The sequence below is a fragment of the Centroberyx gerrardi genome, chromosome 9, assembly GCF_048128805.1.
Source record: "Centroberyx gerrardi isolate f3 chromosome 9, fCenGer3.hap1.cur.20231027, whole genome shotgun sequence".
Classification (NCBI taxonomy): Eukaryota; Metazoa; Chordata; class Actinopteri; order Beryciformes; family Berycidae; genus Centroberyx; species Centroberyx gerrardi.
Window position 1 is genome coordinate 10,582,975 of NC_136005.1, and position 15,000 is coordinate 10,597,974.

General features: G+C 44.5%; 1 protein-coding gene across 1 annotated transcript in view; it reads right to left on the minus strand.

The window, feature by feature from the left end:
* agbl4 (AGBL carboxypeptidase 4) overlaps positions 1-15,000 on the minus strand; it is a 250,051-nt gene that overhangs the window by 14,841 nt on the left and 220,210 nt on the right. The window contains exons 7-9 of the mRNA XM_071920501.2: positions 11,282-11,371; positions 9,712-9,826; positions 8,069-8,180 (exon numbers count right to left, since the gene is read on the minus strand). Coding sequence (XP_071776602.1) covers positions 8,069-8,180; positions 9,712-9,826; positions 11,282-11,371 — 317 coding nt within the window. The remainder of the gene's footprint in view (positions 1-8,068; positions 8,181-9,711; positions 9,827-11,281; positions 11,372-15,000) is intronic.

The window sequence follows — 15,000 nt, forward strand, 5'->3', positions numbered from 1 at the left end:
CAGTGTGCCTGTGTTTGAAATTCCGCTCACAGCCAAAGCAATTTCCTGGCGGTGGCTGTGCTGTCAGCTGCTCGGCTGGCTGGCGGTGAAATATGGTGGCTGGGAGTCGGCCGCTAGCAGCCCCCGACAACCTGATGGATGGAACCCCAGAGGAGAGGAGCAGCAGCAGGAGGAGGTGGAGGAGGAGGACGAGGTGGAGGAGGGAGGGAGGGAGGAAGGTGGAGGGGGGGGGAGAAACAACAGAAAAACAAAAAAAAGAGCGAGAGGGAAAAAGCTAAACGCAGCCAACGGAGCGGTGAAGGTGGTGGGGGGTAGACAGAGAGAGAGAAATATAGAGAGAGAGGCACAGAGAGAGAGAGAGAGAGAGAGAGGGAGGTAGAGAGAGACAAAGAGAAAGGTAGAGCCAGCTCCATTAGGCGGTGGAGGGTGGAAGGAGTTCCAGCCAGGGCGTAGACGAGGGAAACCAGCCTAATAATCACCTGGGTCCCCCCCTTCTGGAGGAGGCGGAGGAGGCGGAGGCCGGGGGGAGGGAGAAGAATGAAAGGAGGTGGAGACACAGTAGGAGGAAGCAGGAGGAGGGTGGACAAGCAGGTGAGAGAGAGAAAGTGGCAGACTGAGTGCAGCACAGAGGTTAAGTGGCTGTTACATGCTCACTTGGAATCCCACACTCGTGAGGTGACTTTGTCCATCTGGTCGGCGAGCAGAACCGCGGCAACGCCTTTTGGTGGATCAAAATGTTGCTCATCGAAACTAACATATCTACAAATCCAGATGTGCTCCATGGATTATCCCAATTTAACTTCAATTCATTCAGTGATTTTCTTTACCCGTTTATTCCTGCTCAGGGTCATGGGGGAGCTGGAGCTTTTCCCGGCATGCACTGGGTGGAAGACAGGCTGCCAGTCCACTGCAGGGCTAATACAGGTAGACAGACAGCCACATTCATACCTAGGGGCAATTTAGAGTGTCCAGGCCAGCTGACTTGCACATCTTTGGAAGTTGGAGGAAACGGGAACACCTGGAGGAACCCAGGCGAACATGGAGAGAACATGCAAATTCCACACAGAAAGAAGGAGTTGAACCCAGTTCAATTCAATTCATTTCATTTCAATTCAATTCAATTCAATTCAATTCAATTCAATTCAATTCAATTCAATTCAATTCAATTCAATGCAATTCAATTACTCAATTCAATTCAATTCAATTCAATTCCAGCTCAATCCAGCAGGGTTGAGGTCAGTTCATAAGTGAGCTCATCAATTCCAATTCAGCTGAGAAAGTGGAATTTGAAAAAAAAAACCTACAGGAAACAGAATTGGAACTGAACTGAAATTTCAGGAAGTTTAATTTAATTCAATGAAATTCTGTGAATTTTTTTGTTTGTTTTTTCTTACCACATATCAGAGATTACATGTAGTGTTATATATTATCAATACTGAATATCATAAAACGTTAAAGGAACTTTTCATGTGGTATTTGATGCACAACATGTAATTGTAACATATACATTATAGTTGAATATATTTGATTTGTTTATTTGCCTTTTATTTGATTCATAATGTTTTATTTATAATGTGTAGCAAGTCAAGGCAACCTCTCTTAGAAGGGAAATTTCATAGAATTTAATTTAATTCTGTTTCCTGTCATTCCAATTCAATTCCAGTTCTGTTTCCTTAGAGTTGGGTGCAATTCCAATTCCACCTCCAACTCTAGGAACTGAATTTACCATTCATTCTCAGTTCAATTCATGAATGGCCCCAACCATGCAGTCCTGTCCTGATTCTAACCCAGAAGGTTTCTCCGCCACAGCATCATGTGAAGGACAGTAGAGGAGGTAACAGTGGTAACAGCCATGCAGCCCAACAATGTCAAGCTCAGGCCCACTACAACAGTCAGTTAATGCCCTGTCAATCAAACTGAGACGGGTCTGAAGGCCCCACCACTGTGATTGATGCTTCAATTAACAACCCGCTCTGACCTCCAGGATTGTTCATTTGAAATTGTAATTAAGCAATTAGGGGCAATTAAGAAAAGGAGACCGCTGAATGAAAGTCAGAAGACAATTTGAGAGAGAGAGTGAGAGAGAGAGAGAAACAGAGAGAGAGAGCTGTCCAAATTAAACCTCTCAGAGAGAAACAAAAGCCCCATCTCGTTCTAGAAACTCGAGGGAACTCTCTCAACTTGTGGTGAACTGGCAGCGGCCGCAGACAGTTTAGTGTAAAACCTAGAAGGTCAAACGAATGAATTTTGTCAGACAAGTACTTATCTGCTGCATATTAATTAGAGAGGGGGTGTGGGGTGGTGGGGGGTGGCGGGGGTGCGTTAAGGGCCGTAAATGCCGGGCTTATCTTTACACGAAGAGGAAAAGGAGCTGATTGAAGCAGGATTACAAGCTCCTGAATAAAGCTCTTGGTATCAGCAGTATACCTTTAGAGGAGAAGAGAAACTGCTGCTTGTTCAGGAGAAGAAAGTTGAACTTAATGTAATTCTTAATATCCCTCATTAACATATTGCGCAGAACACTTGTGGGAAGAATGACATGTATTGCACACTGCAGGTGGGTCTCTCCATGTGCAACATGGTACAACTTGGCACTGGGCGGCGACAACCTAGAGGTTGGAAAAGCAGGCCTGTGATTGGAGGGATGCCAGCTCAAACCTCAAGCCAGCTAGGAAAATCTGGCCAGTGAAAGTGAGTGAGAGAAAACCTCTCCTTTCCCTCAGCAACTACGGTGAATAACGTTAGGGAAAGTTACTTATGAAACTAACTAGTTACTTTGTTACTTGACCTAAATAGTAACTAGTTAGTTTACTAAGTTAGTCTTTATTAAAAGTAACTCATTAGAGTACTTTCAAGTTACCCACTTAAAAACACGCCTTTAAAATCCGTCATCTGTTGATTTCCTCACTCTTATTGTATTGAAATCATCACTGAGTACACAATCTACTCTTACCTAAAGAAAACATCAACCTTGAAAGGCAAGGAAGCTTTCATTTATCATGTCTGGTTTCAAAATAAACAGCAGATGGCGCTCACAACACAGTGGCAAGTGACTTTCAATTCAAATCTTCAGTAAGATAGTGAAAGATAAGATTACAGTTAACAATAATGTTCTTACCCTTTTCTTCGATCAGTTTCTTAAGTCGGAGTGTACAAGACTCCACCGCGTCTGCTTTTAATAACATTATGTAGCGCGATACTTTCATTTTTTTCGTATTAATTTGCACTAACAAAAATTTTAACCATTTGAAAGGAAAATAAAAGTGCAAGTTTGAGAAAGTAACTAACAACTGATCACATCCAATGAAAAACGAATGTGTTAAGTGACTCGTTGCCACAAAAAAGTAATCTGAGTACTCCAACGCTTTACAGTTTACCCCCAGTATTGCAGGTGGAGTGCCCTTTGAGCAAGGCACTTTACCCATCAGTTATTCCAATGGAGCGGCTCCCAGGTGTGAATTTGTGGAACTGTGTGAGCGTGACGCATACATACCCAGTCAACCTTCCCTACATAAAAAAAAAAAAAAAAAAGGTAGTGCTAATGCTCTTAGACAGTAAAGCTGCAGCCCAGACATTCCATTAGTTAGAGAAGCTAATTCAGGTCACGGGGGGCGCGGTCAGTGACCCTCCAGTGATGTAGCAGTGACAGAACATGGCAGATGGCATGACCTGCTGCATGGACGAGAGTAAATGACACAAAACTCTCCCTCCGTCTGTCTCTGTCTGTCTGTTTCTCTCTCTCTCTCTCTCCCTCTCTCTCTCTGTGTGTACCATGCTCAAATTGATGGAGGTATTTGTCTGTTTATGAACACAGAGGTGACTTGTAATCAGGCTGAACGGGCGCAGGCAGCCCTCTGCTTCGGGCCTGTTAGTGCCTCATAAGCTGCCACATCTGCTGGGAGGGCCTGCCAGGAGAGCAGGGGAAGGAGAGGAGAGGAGAGGGGAGGTGAGATGTGAAGAGAGGAGGAGGAGGCGATCAGAGACGATAGAAGAGAGCAGGGGAGGTGAGAGGAGAGGAGGTATTAAACAGAGAGCAAAGGTATTGAACAAATGATATTCAATATTATGTAAAAAAAAAAGAAAAAAAAGAAGATAAAGTAAAAGCCCGTAAACTGAGTTGAGAAGAGCGTGACGATTGCCAGAGTGTGAGAGCTTCATCCGTCTCTTCCTGTGAAAAGCAGACAATTCAGCTTCCAACTGAGGGAGAATAAAGAGAGGGATGATGGAGGGATTGAAACGACGGAGGGATGATGGGGACAAATTGGCCGTAAATCTCAGAAATGGATCAGAAATGGTTGGCTGACACCAGAGGACATTTCAACAGACATAGAGAGGGGAGAGAGGAGAGAGAGAGAGAGAGAGAGGAAGAGAGAAAGACTCGCAGACAGAGAGAGAGAGAGAGAATCTTAGTTTCCCCAGATAGGGCAAATCTGACCATTGAACAAAGGGAGAGAGAGAGAGAGAGAGAGAGAGAGAGAGAGAGAGAGAGAGAGAGAGAGAGAGAGAGAGAGAGAGAAAGAGGAGAAATGTTACAGAGGGAGGGCACAGAGGAGGATTTCAAGGTGCAAAATTCATCTAGGTGGCGTGACAGGACCTAATACATTTGTTTCAGATAGAAAATTAATTTTCTAATATTAAAAAGGTCAGAAAGGAGCCAAGGCAGCAGTGGCCCCTTTGTCATCCTTAACAAATTATCCAAAATGGCAGTGTCAGATTGGTGGGGATACGTCGGCCAGTGATGAATGCTTCTGGTAATCAGCCAATCAAAAAGAATTCTTCTTCTGCTTTTGATAAATGAGCTGGAAAAGCAACGCTTTAGGACGGAGATGGGTCCATTTGTTTCTTTGGTCTCTTTTCCTCCCCCCCCCCAACCCCCCCCCCCCCACCCCTTCTCCTTCTCTTTTCAAAACAAACAACAGGGTAGCTTGGGAACAGATTATAGCTCCTTGCATCACTGACTCTTTCAGCCATTTTCCCCGCTGACCAATGTTCAGCTGCAGATGGTAAATGATGGAATTTTCTGAAACAGTTTGAGTGCTCTTGCCTTCAGATGGATGGAGAGGAAGTGTAACTGAAGTTTACAGCCAGCTTAAAAGAAAATACCAATGTTTGTCATTCATTTACTTGATCACACCTTTATTTTACATTATCCACAGGCCATTTCACATTGTATGGCTTTGAAATGACAATTTAAGTGCAAGATCCCTTTAAGTCACGTATTTTGAAACATCATTTCTTGTTTAGGCCAGGGGTTGTAAGTGCCGACTTGCTGAGCAGTCTTCAGTTTATACACAAATATTTGTCAAATAAAAGTTTCCAGCCATCAATTCCAATGCAGTGTATATTGTTCCTGCCGCTTTGATTTAAATGGCACTTGTCTGGGAACTCGCTGCCAGTTATTGAAGTTACTGCGTGAATAGAACAAGGAAGCTATTTCCCTGCAGAAAGGGAGCGCCGCTGAATTCACAATGATGGAGAATTGTTTCGGAGTGACGAGGGTGTCTGTCAGAAGAATGGTTGATGGGGTTTCAAACCGAATGGGGTCCTTTGTGCAGCGGAGGGCAATGTGACTTTGAATTATGATGCCTTATGCATTGAACTGTGGGGATCTAAAGTAGTAAAGAAATAATGGAGATGGCCAAAAAAACTCAATAACACCAGGATTTTCCTTAAAGCTTTGTGATAGTCCACAGGGGAAGTCAACTACAAATTATATTGTATTTTCTAATGTCACAGTCATAGTTCAGAGTTTTCCAAAGTCAGGTCATAGTTCTCTGGTTTCTAGCTTTGGGAGAGAGTTGTTCATGTTATGAATTCTTAAATTCAGCAGTTTCCATAAACTCAAACTGTAAGTGATGGACCATATGACATTATCATGTACTGTACCCCAACATCCCTGCCACCCTTTGTTAAAGTTTGCAACCCTAGAGCAGACTGATGGGCTTTTCCTCTGAAATCATCTCTGAGCTGATCTCAGCTACAGTAATGGACATGGTGTCACACACTGGTTGGCCTGATACAGTAACACTGGCATTATCCTTGCTGTTGATGCAGCTGCTACTGTTTTGATGTGAAGGCCTGTACATTGTATTTACTTATTGACTATTGCATGTTAACACTGAGTAGCATAATTGCCGTGACAGACTGCTGTTGCAACAGTTAGTAACAGTGTCACAATGCTGGTAATGTTGTCCCTACAAACTGTCCCAGCCTCATTAGCAACAAGGGGCAAGGGCTAAAAAACGCAGCCAATGTTAGCACAGCTCCACTGTAAGCATACTCATACTATGGCATAACACTACTGTCACTGTCTACTCCAGCTCCTTGCTTGCATCATTAGTTAGCAGTAGGGGGGGATTTGAGGTGGAGTGAAGAGGAATAGCATCCCCCTTATTAGCTGAAGTTATGAAATGCACCCCCCTGTTAATTCTAGTTTTTAGGGAAAATTTCAGGGTAAATGAATATTGCCTGCCCACTATCGCTCCCTCTCAGTCTCCAACCTTGTTAAATTTAAACAAATGACCAAGTAGTTAGCAGCTAGTAAATAGAGCACATGCTAGCACGGCCCTACTGCTAGCTTAGCCCCGCTGCGCTGCTGTTGCTGCTGCTGATCTCCTGCTAATGGAGTCCTCCAATGATGCCCTCCATCCCTGCTAGCCTCATTAGACTCCATGCCCGCTGTGTGAGACGGGCATGAACGGAGGGCAGCGGCACAGCGGCCTCCTGGCTACGGAGCTGGCATTGAAACTGGCATCTGGGAGCCCCAGACATGAGTGGTGTGTCTGATGGGATTAACTGGCTGTGGTGAGAGAGAGAGAGACAGAGACAGAGAAAGAGAGGTTGCCCAAGCCTCCAAATTAACTCTGCAGGGCTGAAGGCAGTCATCAGGGACGAGGGGGGTGCAGGAGGACGGAGGGGTGTGTGTGTGTGTGTGGGGGGGGACTGGCGGCTCCACAGCTGATGTGATGGGTATGAACAGAGAGGGGAATGGAAGGCGTCTGACCGGCAGGGGTGGACTTAGGAGACATAAGGTCCATTATTGTGCTGACTAGGGGCTATTGCATCACCCAGCCAGAGGAAGCAGAATTCCACTGTGGTGGTACTGGGTGCTCTTACTGGGCTACAGCCATTCACACTGAGCTAGAACACAATGGAAAGTGATGGGAGCAGCTGGCGGGAATTCAAGTGAGTACGAGGGTGATGTAGTACTGACTCGTATGATAGTGTGATAGTAAGAAAGAAGAAATTAAGAGAGAAAATCAATACCTTCGCTAGCGGGTGCACACTTTGCATCTTTGTGTGAGTATTTATGTGAGCGCACCTGTTTGTCTGTGCATTGCTACAGTACTGTATTTGTGCAATCAAGTGTCTGTATGTGGGATGTGTTATATATGGGTGTGTGTGTGTCTTCATCCTGAGTGTGTGTGTAAGACAGGCATGAGTGGATCACCCTGCCATGACAGAGTCTATCGATCAGCGTGTCAGTGCCGGGGGAAAAGGTTAATCTGCCCGATGCCAGCCCCGCACCTCGCCCCGACTCCGGCCCGCCCCGCATCCCGCCCCGGCCCGCTCCCTCTCTTATCAGGATTAGAGGAGTGTACAAAAGGGCAGAGTATTCCCAGGACACACGCTGACCTTCAGTAATCCCACCAACCTGCCGCTCCACTTATAATTAACATCAGGAACAAAAGAGAAAAAGCCCCAGCCCGCCTCCGGAGCGTTTCTTCTGAGTGAAAGACTAAAAGTAGAGAGGAAAAAAAAAAAAAGTTACAGTAGAGTTAGAGAGTTACAGCATACAGACTTGCTGCTGTAATATGTTTCGAATGGCCAGGAGAGCCGGGCTGACATTCTAGAGGTGCTGACTAGCCTATCAATGCCCCCAGTGCACACTCCCTAAACATAGAGCGGAGGAACATGCTGAATCAAGCAGGGAGGGAGAAAATCGGCTCGGACCAGTAGGCTTTACTGTGTATCTAGTGAGGGAGTGTTGAGCACAGCACAGAGAAGTTGAGAGATTCCAAGGTAATAAGGAGTGTGTGTGTGTGTGTGTGTGTGTGTGGTTGCTCACCGGATCTTGGCTCATCTGCACTATGAGTTGTTTGACAGCGTGCAGCGTGGGGTGGGCCCAGGGAGAGGGGTCCTGCCAGTGGCGGTTCAGGTCAAAGCCCATCAGAGAACACCTGGACACACACACACACACACACACACACACACAGTTTCAATGGAAAAACATAACACACTCTGTGTTATATAAGATTTTTCAAGTGATTAGATCAAGACAAACAATAGATGCAGTTACATGGAAAGTGAAGTGGGAAAAAACAAAAAAGCATGCTCATAGTAAACATATTCCTCGCACACTCATAGATTCCTATTCAAACCAGATATTTTTGGATCATTAGAATAAATTCTAAATATCTAAAAGACAAAAATGGTAAGGATGAATACATTTGAGATGCTAACAGGTTTAGAGACAAATTATTAGCTACTCTACCATGTTACCTGCACCCTGCAATTACAAACATGGCATGTGCGGCTGTATAGATGCACCCTGATCTTACTGAACTGTCCCATTTGTTGTCATGCGTATCTGTGACATTTACTGAAGCCCTCGTCAATGATGCAGGAGTTAGTGATACTGTAGAGCTACTGAGCAGACCAGCCAGCCGTGAACAAAATACTCATCTCAGGTTAACTGTCATCGATTCTCTACTCCGCATGCATCTATTCCATTCTGCTCCTGAACTGTATCCTGCTGGGGATGTCTGTGTGTGCGGTGTGTGTGTGTGTGTGTGTGAGAGAGAGAGAGAGAGAGAGAGAGAGAGAGAGAGAGAGAGAGAGAGGGAGGGAGAGAGAACCATGCATGTGTTTAAATGTGTGTGATTGGTGAGGTGAGGAGTATCTCTATTCACCTTCTGTCAATAAGCTGCTTATCACCGCTCAGTGTGAAAGCAAGCTAATGAAAATAGCCTTTAAGCAGTCAACAATCACAATCAACAATATTATAGCTATTGTCACTGTCGGGGGGGTAACCAATGGGGTTCACTGCAAACATGTTGGAGGTGGTGGCAAGGAACCACCACTAGATGGCACTCATAAACACAGTGGGAGCAGCGCTGCCCGATGCTTATCTCAGTGTGCATTAGTATTCCTGGGGCTGAGCCTATTAAGTAAAAGGCAATTATGAAGAAGGGAAAGAGAAGAGAGGAAAATAGAGGAGAAGAGAGCAGGATGCCCACAGAGCTGCAGCCACAGTGCTGAAGACAGAGAGGAGAGGATGGATAGAGGCACTGGCAGAGAGAACAGCCCTATGGCCAGCTACTATCTCCTTACAAATGCACTGCTGTGAGCTGTATGAATTTATTAAGCTCCCCAAAGGTAGAATTTAGAGGATATAATCCCAGGTAGCAGGTTGTAAAACCTTGTAATATATGAATCCTATTTAATGTATTGATGCATTCAAATTAAGAATTAAAATTGTGTGATTGTGTGTGTGTGTGCGTGCGTCCGTGTGCATGCACTTGAGTATCTGCACGTGTGTGTATGAGCAAGAGTGCGTTTGTGTGTGTGTTCATGTGTGAATGGATATGTATTTGTGTGTCTTTGTCTGCCTATTTGCATATGTGCATGCGTGAGTGTATTTGTGTGTGTGTGCGCATATGTGCTTGTGTGTGCATATGTGTGTGTGTGTGTGTGTGTGTGTGCGCGTACCTGTAGTTGCCCAGGTAGACTCCGTCAGGGTTGAGCATGGGGACGATCTTGAAGATCACATGATCTCTGAGGATCTGAGCCACGGGATGCTGGCTCACCAGGAAGTCAATCACGCCTGTCAAACACACACACACACACACACACACACACATGCACACACACACGCACACAAACACAGAGGGAGATTGACTTGAAAAGAAAACTGAAGGCGGCCGGCAGTTAATTGAGTTTTGAGAAACAAAAGGAGAAGGAAGGACAGAGAGGGGGCATCGTCAGAATCAGCGGAGGAATAGGAGACGTCAAGCCTAAATCGATACAAATGGAATGGAGCTGACGGCGCTGGAAAAACAGACAGCGCACAGCAGGCTAGCAGCCAACTCATCTGATTCACAATGATGCACACACACACTGAAGCACACACACACACACACACACATACACAGATAGATAGACAGATAGATGGATAGATAGATAGATAGATAGATAGATAGATAGATAGATAGATAGATAGATAGATAAATTGAATTCACTACACTTTTCTGTGATTGACAACTTACCTGACACTGAATTATTTGCAAAATATTTGATCCATTTGATCCAATATTTGGTCTGTTGAATGATCAGTCTATTGGTATACATAAAAAGGAGAGAGAGAGAAAGAGAAAAGGACTGTCTCTCCCCCTATTTCCTCTCCTCTCCTCTCCTCTCCTCTCTGTAACGCTCCCTTCCTCCCAAACTTCGCTGTCTCTACACCTCGTTAACGTTAATGGACTTTCCACAGCCTGTCTTCCTGAGTCAAAGTGGTGGAGAGGGACCGCTGCTGAAGGTAAGGCTGTGCCCTCCGTCCCTCTGTCACTCCATCCCTCCCCATTCACAGACCTGCTAGCTATAAACAAGCAAGCGGGAGCCAGAAGGAGCGAGCGTGCCCACTCACCTCATGACTGAGCAGGGGGAGTGAGTGAGGAGCCGTTCAGTTCCGGCAAAAGTCTCTTCTAGGTTGTTATTCTGCACAAGGAGACGATTTCCCAAATGTTCCCAATTTTTGTTTTATTAGGTTTGAGTTAGCAGAGCTCAAGATCCAAGAAAATGCAATCATATGATATCATCAAATTGCATTGTCTGAGATGGTTGACAGAATATTTTGTGGACACTCATGTTCCTGAACCTTTTCCTGTAGACCGCTGTCTTAACTATATGCAGTGTGTGTGTGTGTGTGTGTGGGGGGGGGGATTCTAAATATGGACTGATGAGTCCATACAGTATGTTTCAAATGTACATAGACAATTTTTTGTAATAATAACAATGATGAAAAGCAAAGCTGTATAATTGTAGTCATCTTTAACATTTTATAAATAATTCAACATTCAATAGTCTGTAAATAATAGGCGTACCTGGAAACGGGAGAAATCTTCAATAATACAGTGAGTATAAATAATGTACATAAGAATGTCTGCCTACTTTTGAAACACCCGGTATATTATGAACTCTGACACAAGCGAACTTCAGACAGACCAACGGTGTGGCCTCCTAACCAATCCACCGCAATGTGGCACCAACTTAGAAACTTTACCTTGACAGACAAAGGAAGCAGGAGACTCTCCAGGATGAACTCGAGCTGTTAGGAAGACCAGCCGCTTCTCCCTCTCTGGACTCAGGTGGACTGGGGGGAGAGAGAGAGAGAGAGAGAGAGAGAGAGACGGTGAGAGAGAGAGAAAAAGAGAGAGAGAGAGAAAGAGAGGGAGAGAGAGAGAGAGAGAGAGAGAGAGAGAGAGAGAGAGAGAGAGAGAGGGAGACAGGTGGGAAGGGGAAGGGATAGATATGACAAAATATGAAACTACCAGAAGAATAATCTCTGAAAAATTTTAAAACATAAACAAGAGTTTTCTTTACTCTCTGATTCTCAACAACTAGATGTGATACTTGGAGAGGAAGATACCATGTTTATAGCTGGTGAATATATATCAGCTTTACATCATTCAAGACTGTGATTAACATTGTATTTGACTGTAAATACATATGACACTGTAAATGACATGATATATTTCACTGTTTTGATAATAATAATAAATTTATTTTAACCGTAAGTTTCTTTTTTTTCTTTGTTTCTTTGTATTCTGTCTTTTTGCATTTTAATCATATTTCATTATGTACATATTGATACAATGTATGTTATGACACATTGTATGACTATACAGAGTCCATACTGTTTTGGCAACATTGTATCCTAACAGTCATGCCAATAAAGCATATTTGAATTGAATTGAATTGATAAAGAAAGAGAAGTAGAGACAAAGTGATAGGAAGGGAGAAAGTTCTACTAAAGCTGAAGAAGCAATTCTATGACAACAAAGCAGTTAGATGGACTGATATATCATTATCACAGGTTGGTATAAAAGTCAGATATACAGGTAGTCTATCCTATACTATACCAGGGGTGAGATTGACACACACACACACACACACACACACACACACACATACACACAGTTCAAGGTTACCAAAGAGTCCGGGTCAAAAACAACTGACCTGGCCTTCACTTCTCAGCCAGCCGCACATAAATCAAACATTACACCAACACATGGCATGGAATATTCAGCAGGCTTGGTGAATTATACAACCACACAGGTCAGCAGCAGACAGCAACAGGCTTGACCTGATAGAGCTGGTCTGGTCTGGCCGGCCACTTCCCCCCTCGTCTGTTTACTCTGCAGTGGAACAGGGTTTGGACGGATGCCTATAGGAGACTTTTCTTGGGCATTTTATTCACTTTATTCACTTGTCCGGTGGGTCTCCACAAAGAGTTCTAATGTGTTTCAGCATACAAGTAGCGAGATTTTACATCCAGAGACCTTATTTCCTGCATTCTGGTGACTTTTGATGTACAGAGTAACAATGACAATACAGTACAAACCCACATCAGCATCTTTTAATTTCAGTGAATAAGCCCTAATGCCTGGCCATCCTACAGTTTTTGTTTGTTGTAGTTGAATGTGCAAGCAGCCCGAAGCACCATCCTTGAACGAACTTTGCGTTCCAGACCTGCAGGCATATTTCTTTTTCTTTTTTTCTCTTGCGGTATATGCGCGTTTGGCTCCAACCACCACTGAACTAATAATGTAACCATACAGACTACATTTTAAATTTTCTGTAAAACAGCTGTGATAGTATAGGGCCTAGATTTGTTGTGGTACTATTTGTAGGAAATATAGCAAATGAGTATATTTTGAAATTTGATCAAAATATGGGGAGAAATTTGGGAGAAATGACACCTTGGGAGAAAACCCATAGAGGGGCATGAAAATCAGGAGTCTCCTGAGAAAATCGGGAGGGTTGGCAAGTATGTGTTTCCGTGTGACTAGGCCCCAGAGCGAGAGGTTAAATTTCTTATTTGATACTTGGGCTGAAAAGGTTTGAGGGGGGTAAAGTCCGGAGATGGCCTATGACACATTTGAAACCAGGACCACAGGGAAGGAAATGCTTTGTTCTAAAGGTCATATTAACCTCCAGACCATCCTCTCCAAATAGAGACTCATACTAGCTCAAATTCCTCAAATATGATAGATAGGCTAGATACCATGAAAACAAGCAGTCTCCATTTTTGGTTCCCAGGCCAGACCAAAACCACAGAGGTCAACATTTTGCTGTTTCCTTGGTCAGTATTTCTCCTCTAATCTGCTGCTGCTAATGAATGAAAGTGATTGTGTGCCTCATTGCTATACACAAACTTAATATCTTATCGATTCTCCCACCCGCTTCTGCTGAGCAGAGAAAATGCTAATTAGCAACAGGCTACGCACCTTTCCTTCTCCTTAATTCCAATTTAGCCTCAGAGCAGTGTGTGTGTGTGTGGAGTACGTGTGTAAATGTGTGTGTGTGTGTGTGTGTGTGCGTGTGTGTGTTTGCACGCTTGTGTGTTTGTGTGGTGAGGGATCGTAAACAAAAAAAAAAAAAGTGTTGTTCCATTTAAGAACTCTCCCTCTGATTTTATTTCCCTTTTCTCTCTCTCTGCCCTTCACAGAGACAAATGGCTTTGCCATTCAGGAGTCTCGGCGGAGCGGGGCGGCCGTCTGTAGTAAATGTGAGTGCTTGCGGTTTGGCCGGCCGCTGGGCGCTCGGTGGCTGTGAAATTCCATCACTTAGAAATTCCACCTTGGCCTCGACCCCACACCACCACACAGGCTCCTGACGCGAGAACACAGAGCCAGGGCACGCACACAACACACACACACACACACATACAAATCCAAACACGCACACACACACACACACACACAAACCCATTGTACAGTACAGAACTGCAGTCTGGAAGGACTTAAAAAAAGCATACCCAGCCACACACACAAAGCCTTTTCCCCCCACAGTAAAACCAAGAACCCGGAGCCAAACCGGAGGCAGCAGCCAAGGTCCCGGCTGAAGAGGAATTCAGCCATCATGGCTATGCTAGATTTAGTCTCAGTGCTACTGTGCCCTTGCTGCCTCATCAAAACAATCTCTTCCACCAGGCTCCTGGAGCTTACAAAGGATCCACTGTTTATCTCACTGTGTGTGTGTGTGTGTGCACGTGTCTCTGTGTGTGTGTGTGTGTGTGTGTGTGTGTGTGACAGTGTCTCCTCAGGGCTCTTACAAGTGCTCCCCAAGTAGTAGTTGTGTTTATGTGTCAGTATCTCTGTGTTCCTCTGTATCTGGCTCTGCCCAGTCAAGCATTGTAGCACAAAATTAACTCCCACAATTCCATAGGCGCTCCGCTGTCCCGAGGGAACCAAGTGCCATAGCGAAGGTATATGTGAAGGAAAGCTGAATTCATGGCCTGGGTGTGATATAAAGTTAAGGTTAGAGGTCAAGTCACTGTCAAGCCTCAGGAGCACAGCGCTGTAGTGGCATCTCCCGACCTCAAGGTGTCACTAGAGATCAGCAGGGGGGCTGCCAGGGAGAGAGAGATGAAGAGAGGGAAGGAGAGAGAGAGAGAGAGAGAGAGAGAGAGAGAGAGAGAGAGAGAGAGAGAGGAAGCAAGATATTAGGCTGAATGGTAGCTTTCTAAGGTAACATAAAAATCCAACTCTTTTCTGCAAATATTTTTTTTCTTTGCTGACAGTTTTTAGGAATGGTAGTAGAGGGGAGGAACAACAGCACTTCAACAATAGATGCCTTCCGTGAAGAGTGCTGAGTCGAACAATGTCAAACCCACTGGTGTTACTCAAAAGAACGAAGAATGTAGCACATCCAACACCACTGCCATTTCATTTATGTTTTTGTGCCAAACAAATGGAATGCAATGTAAGTATGCCATCA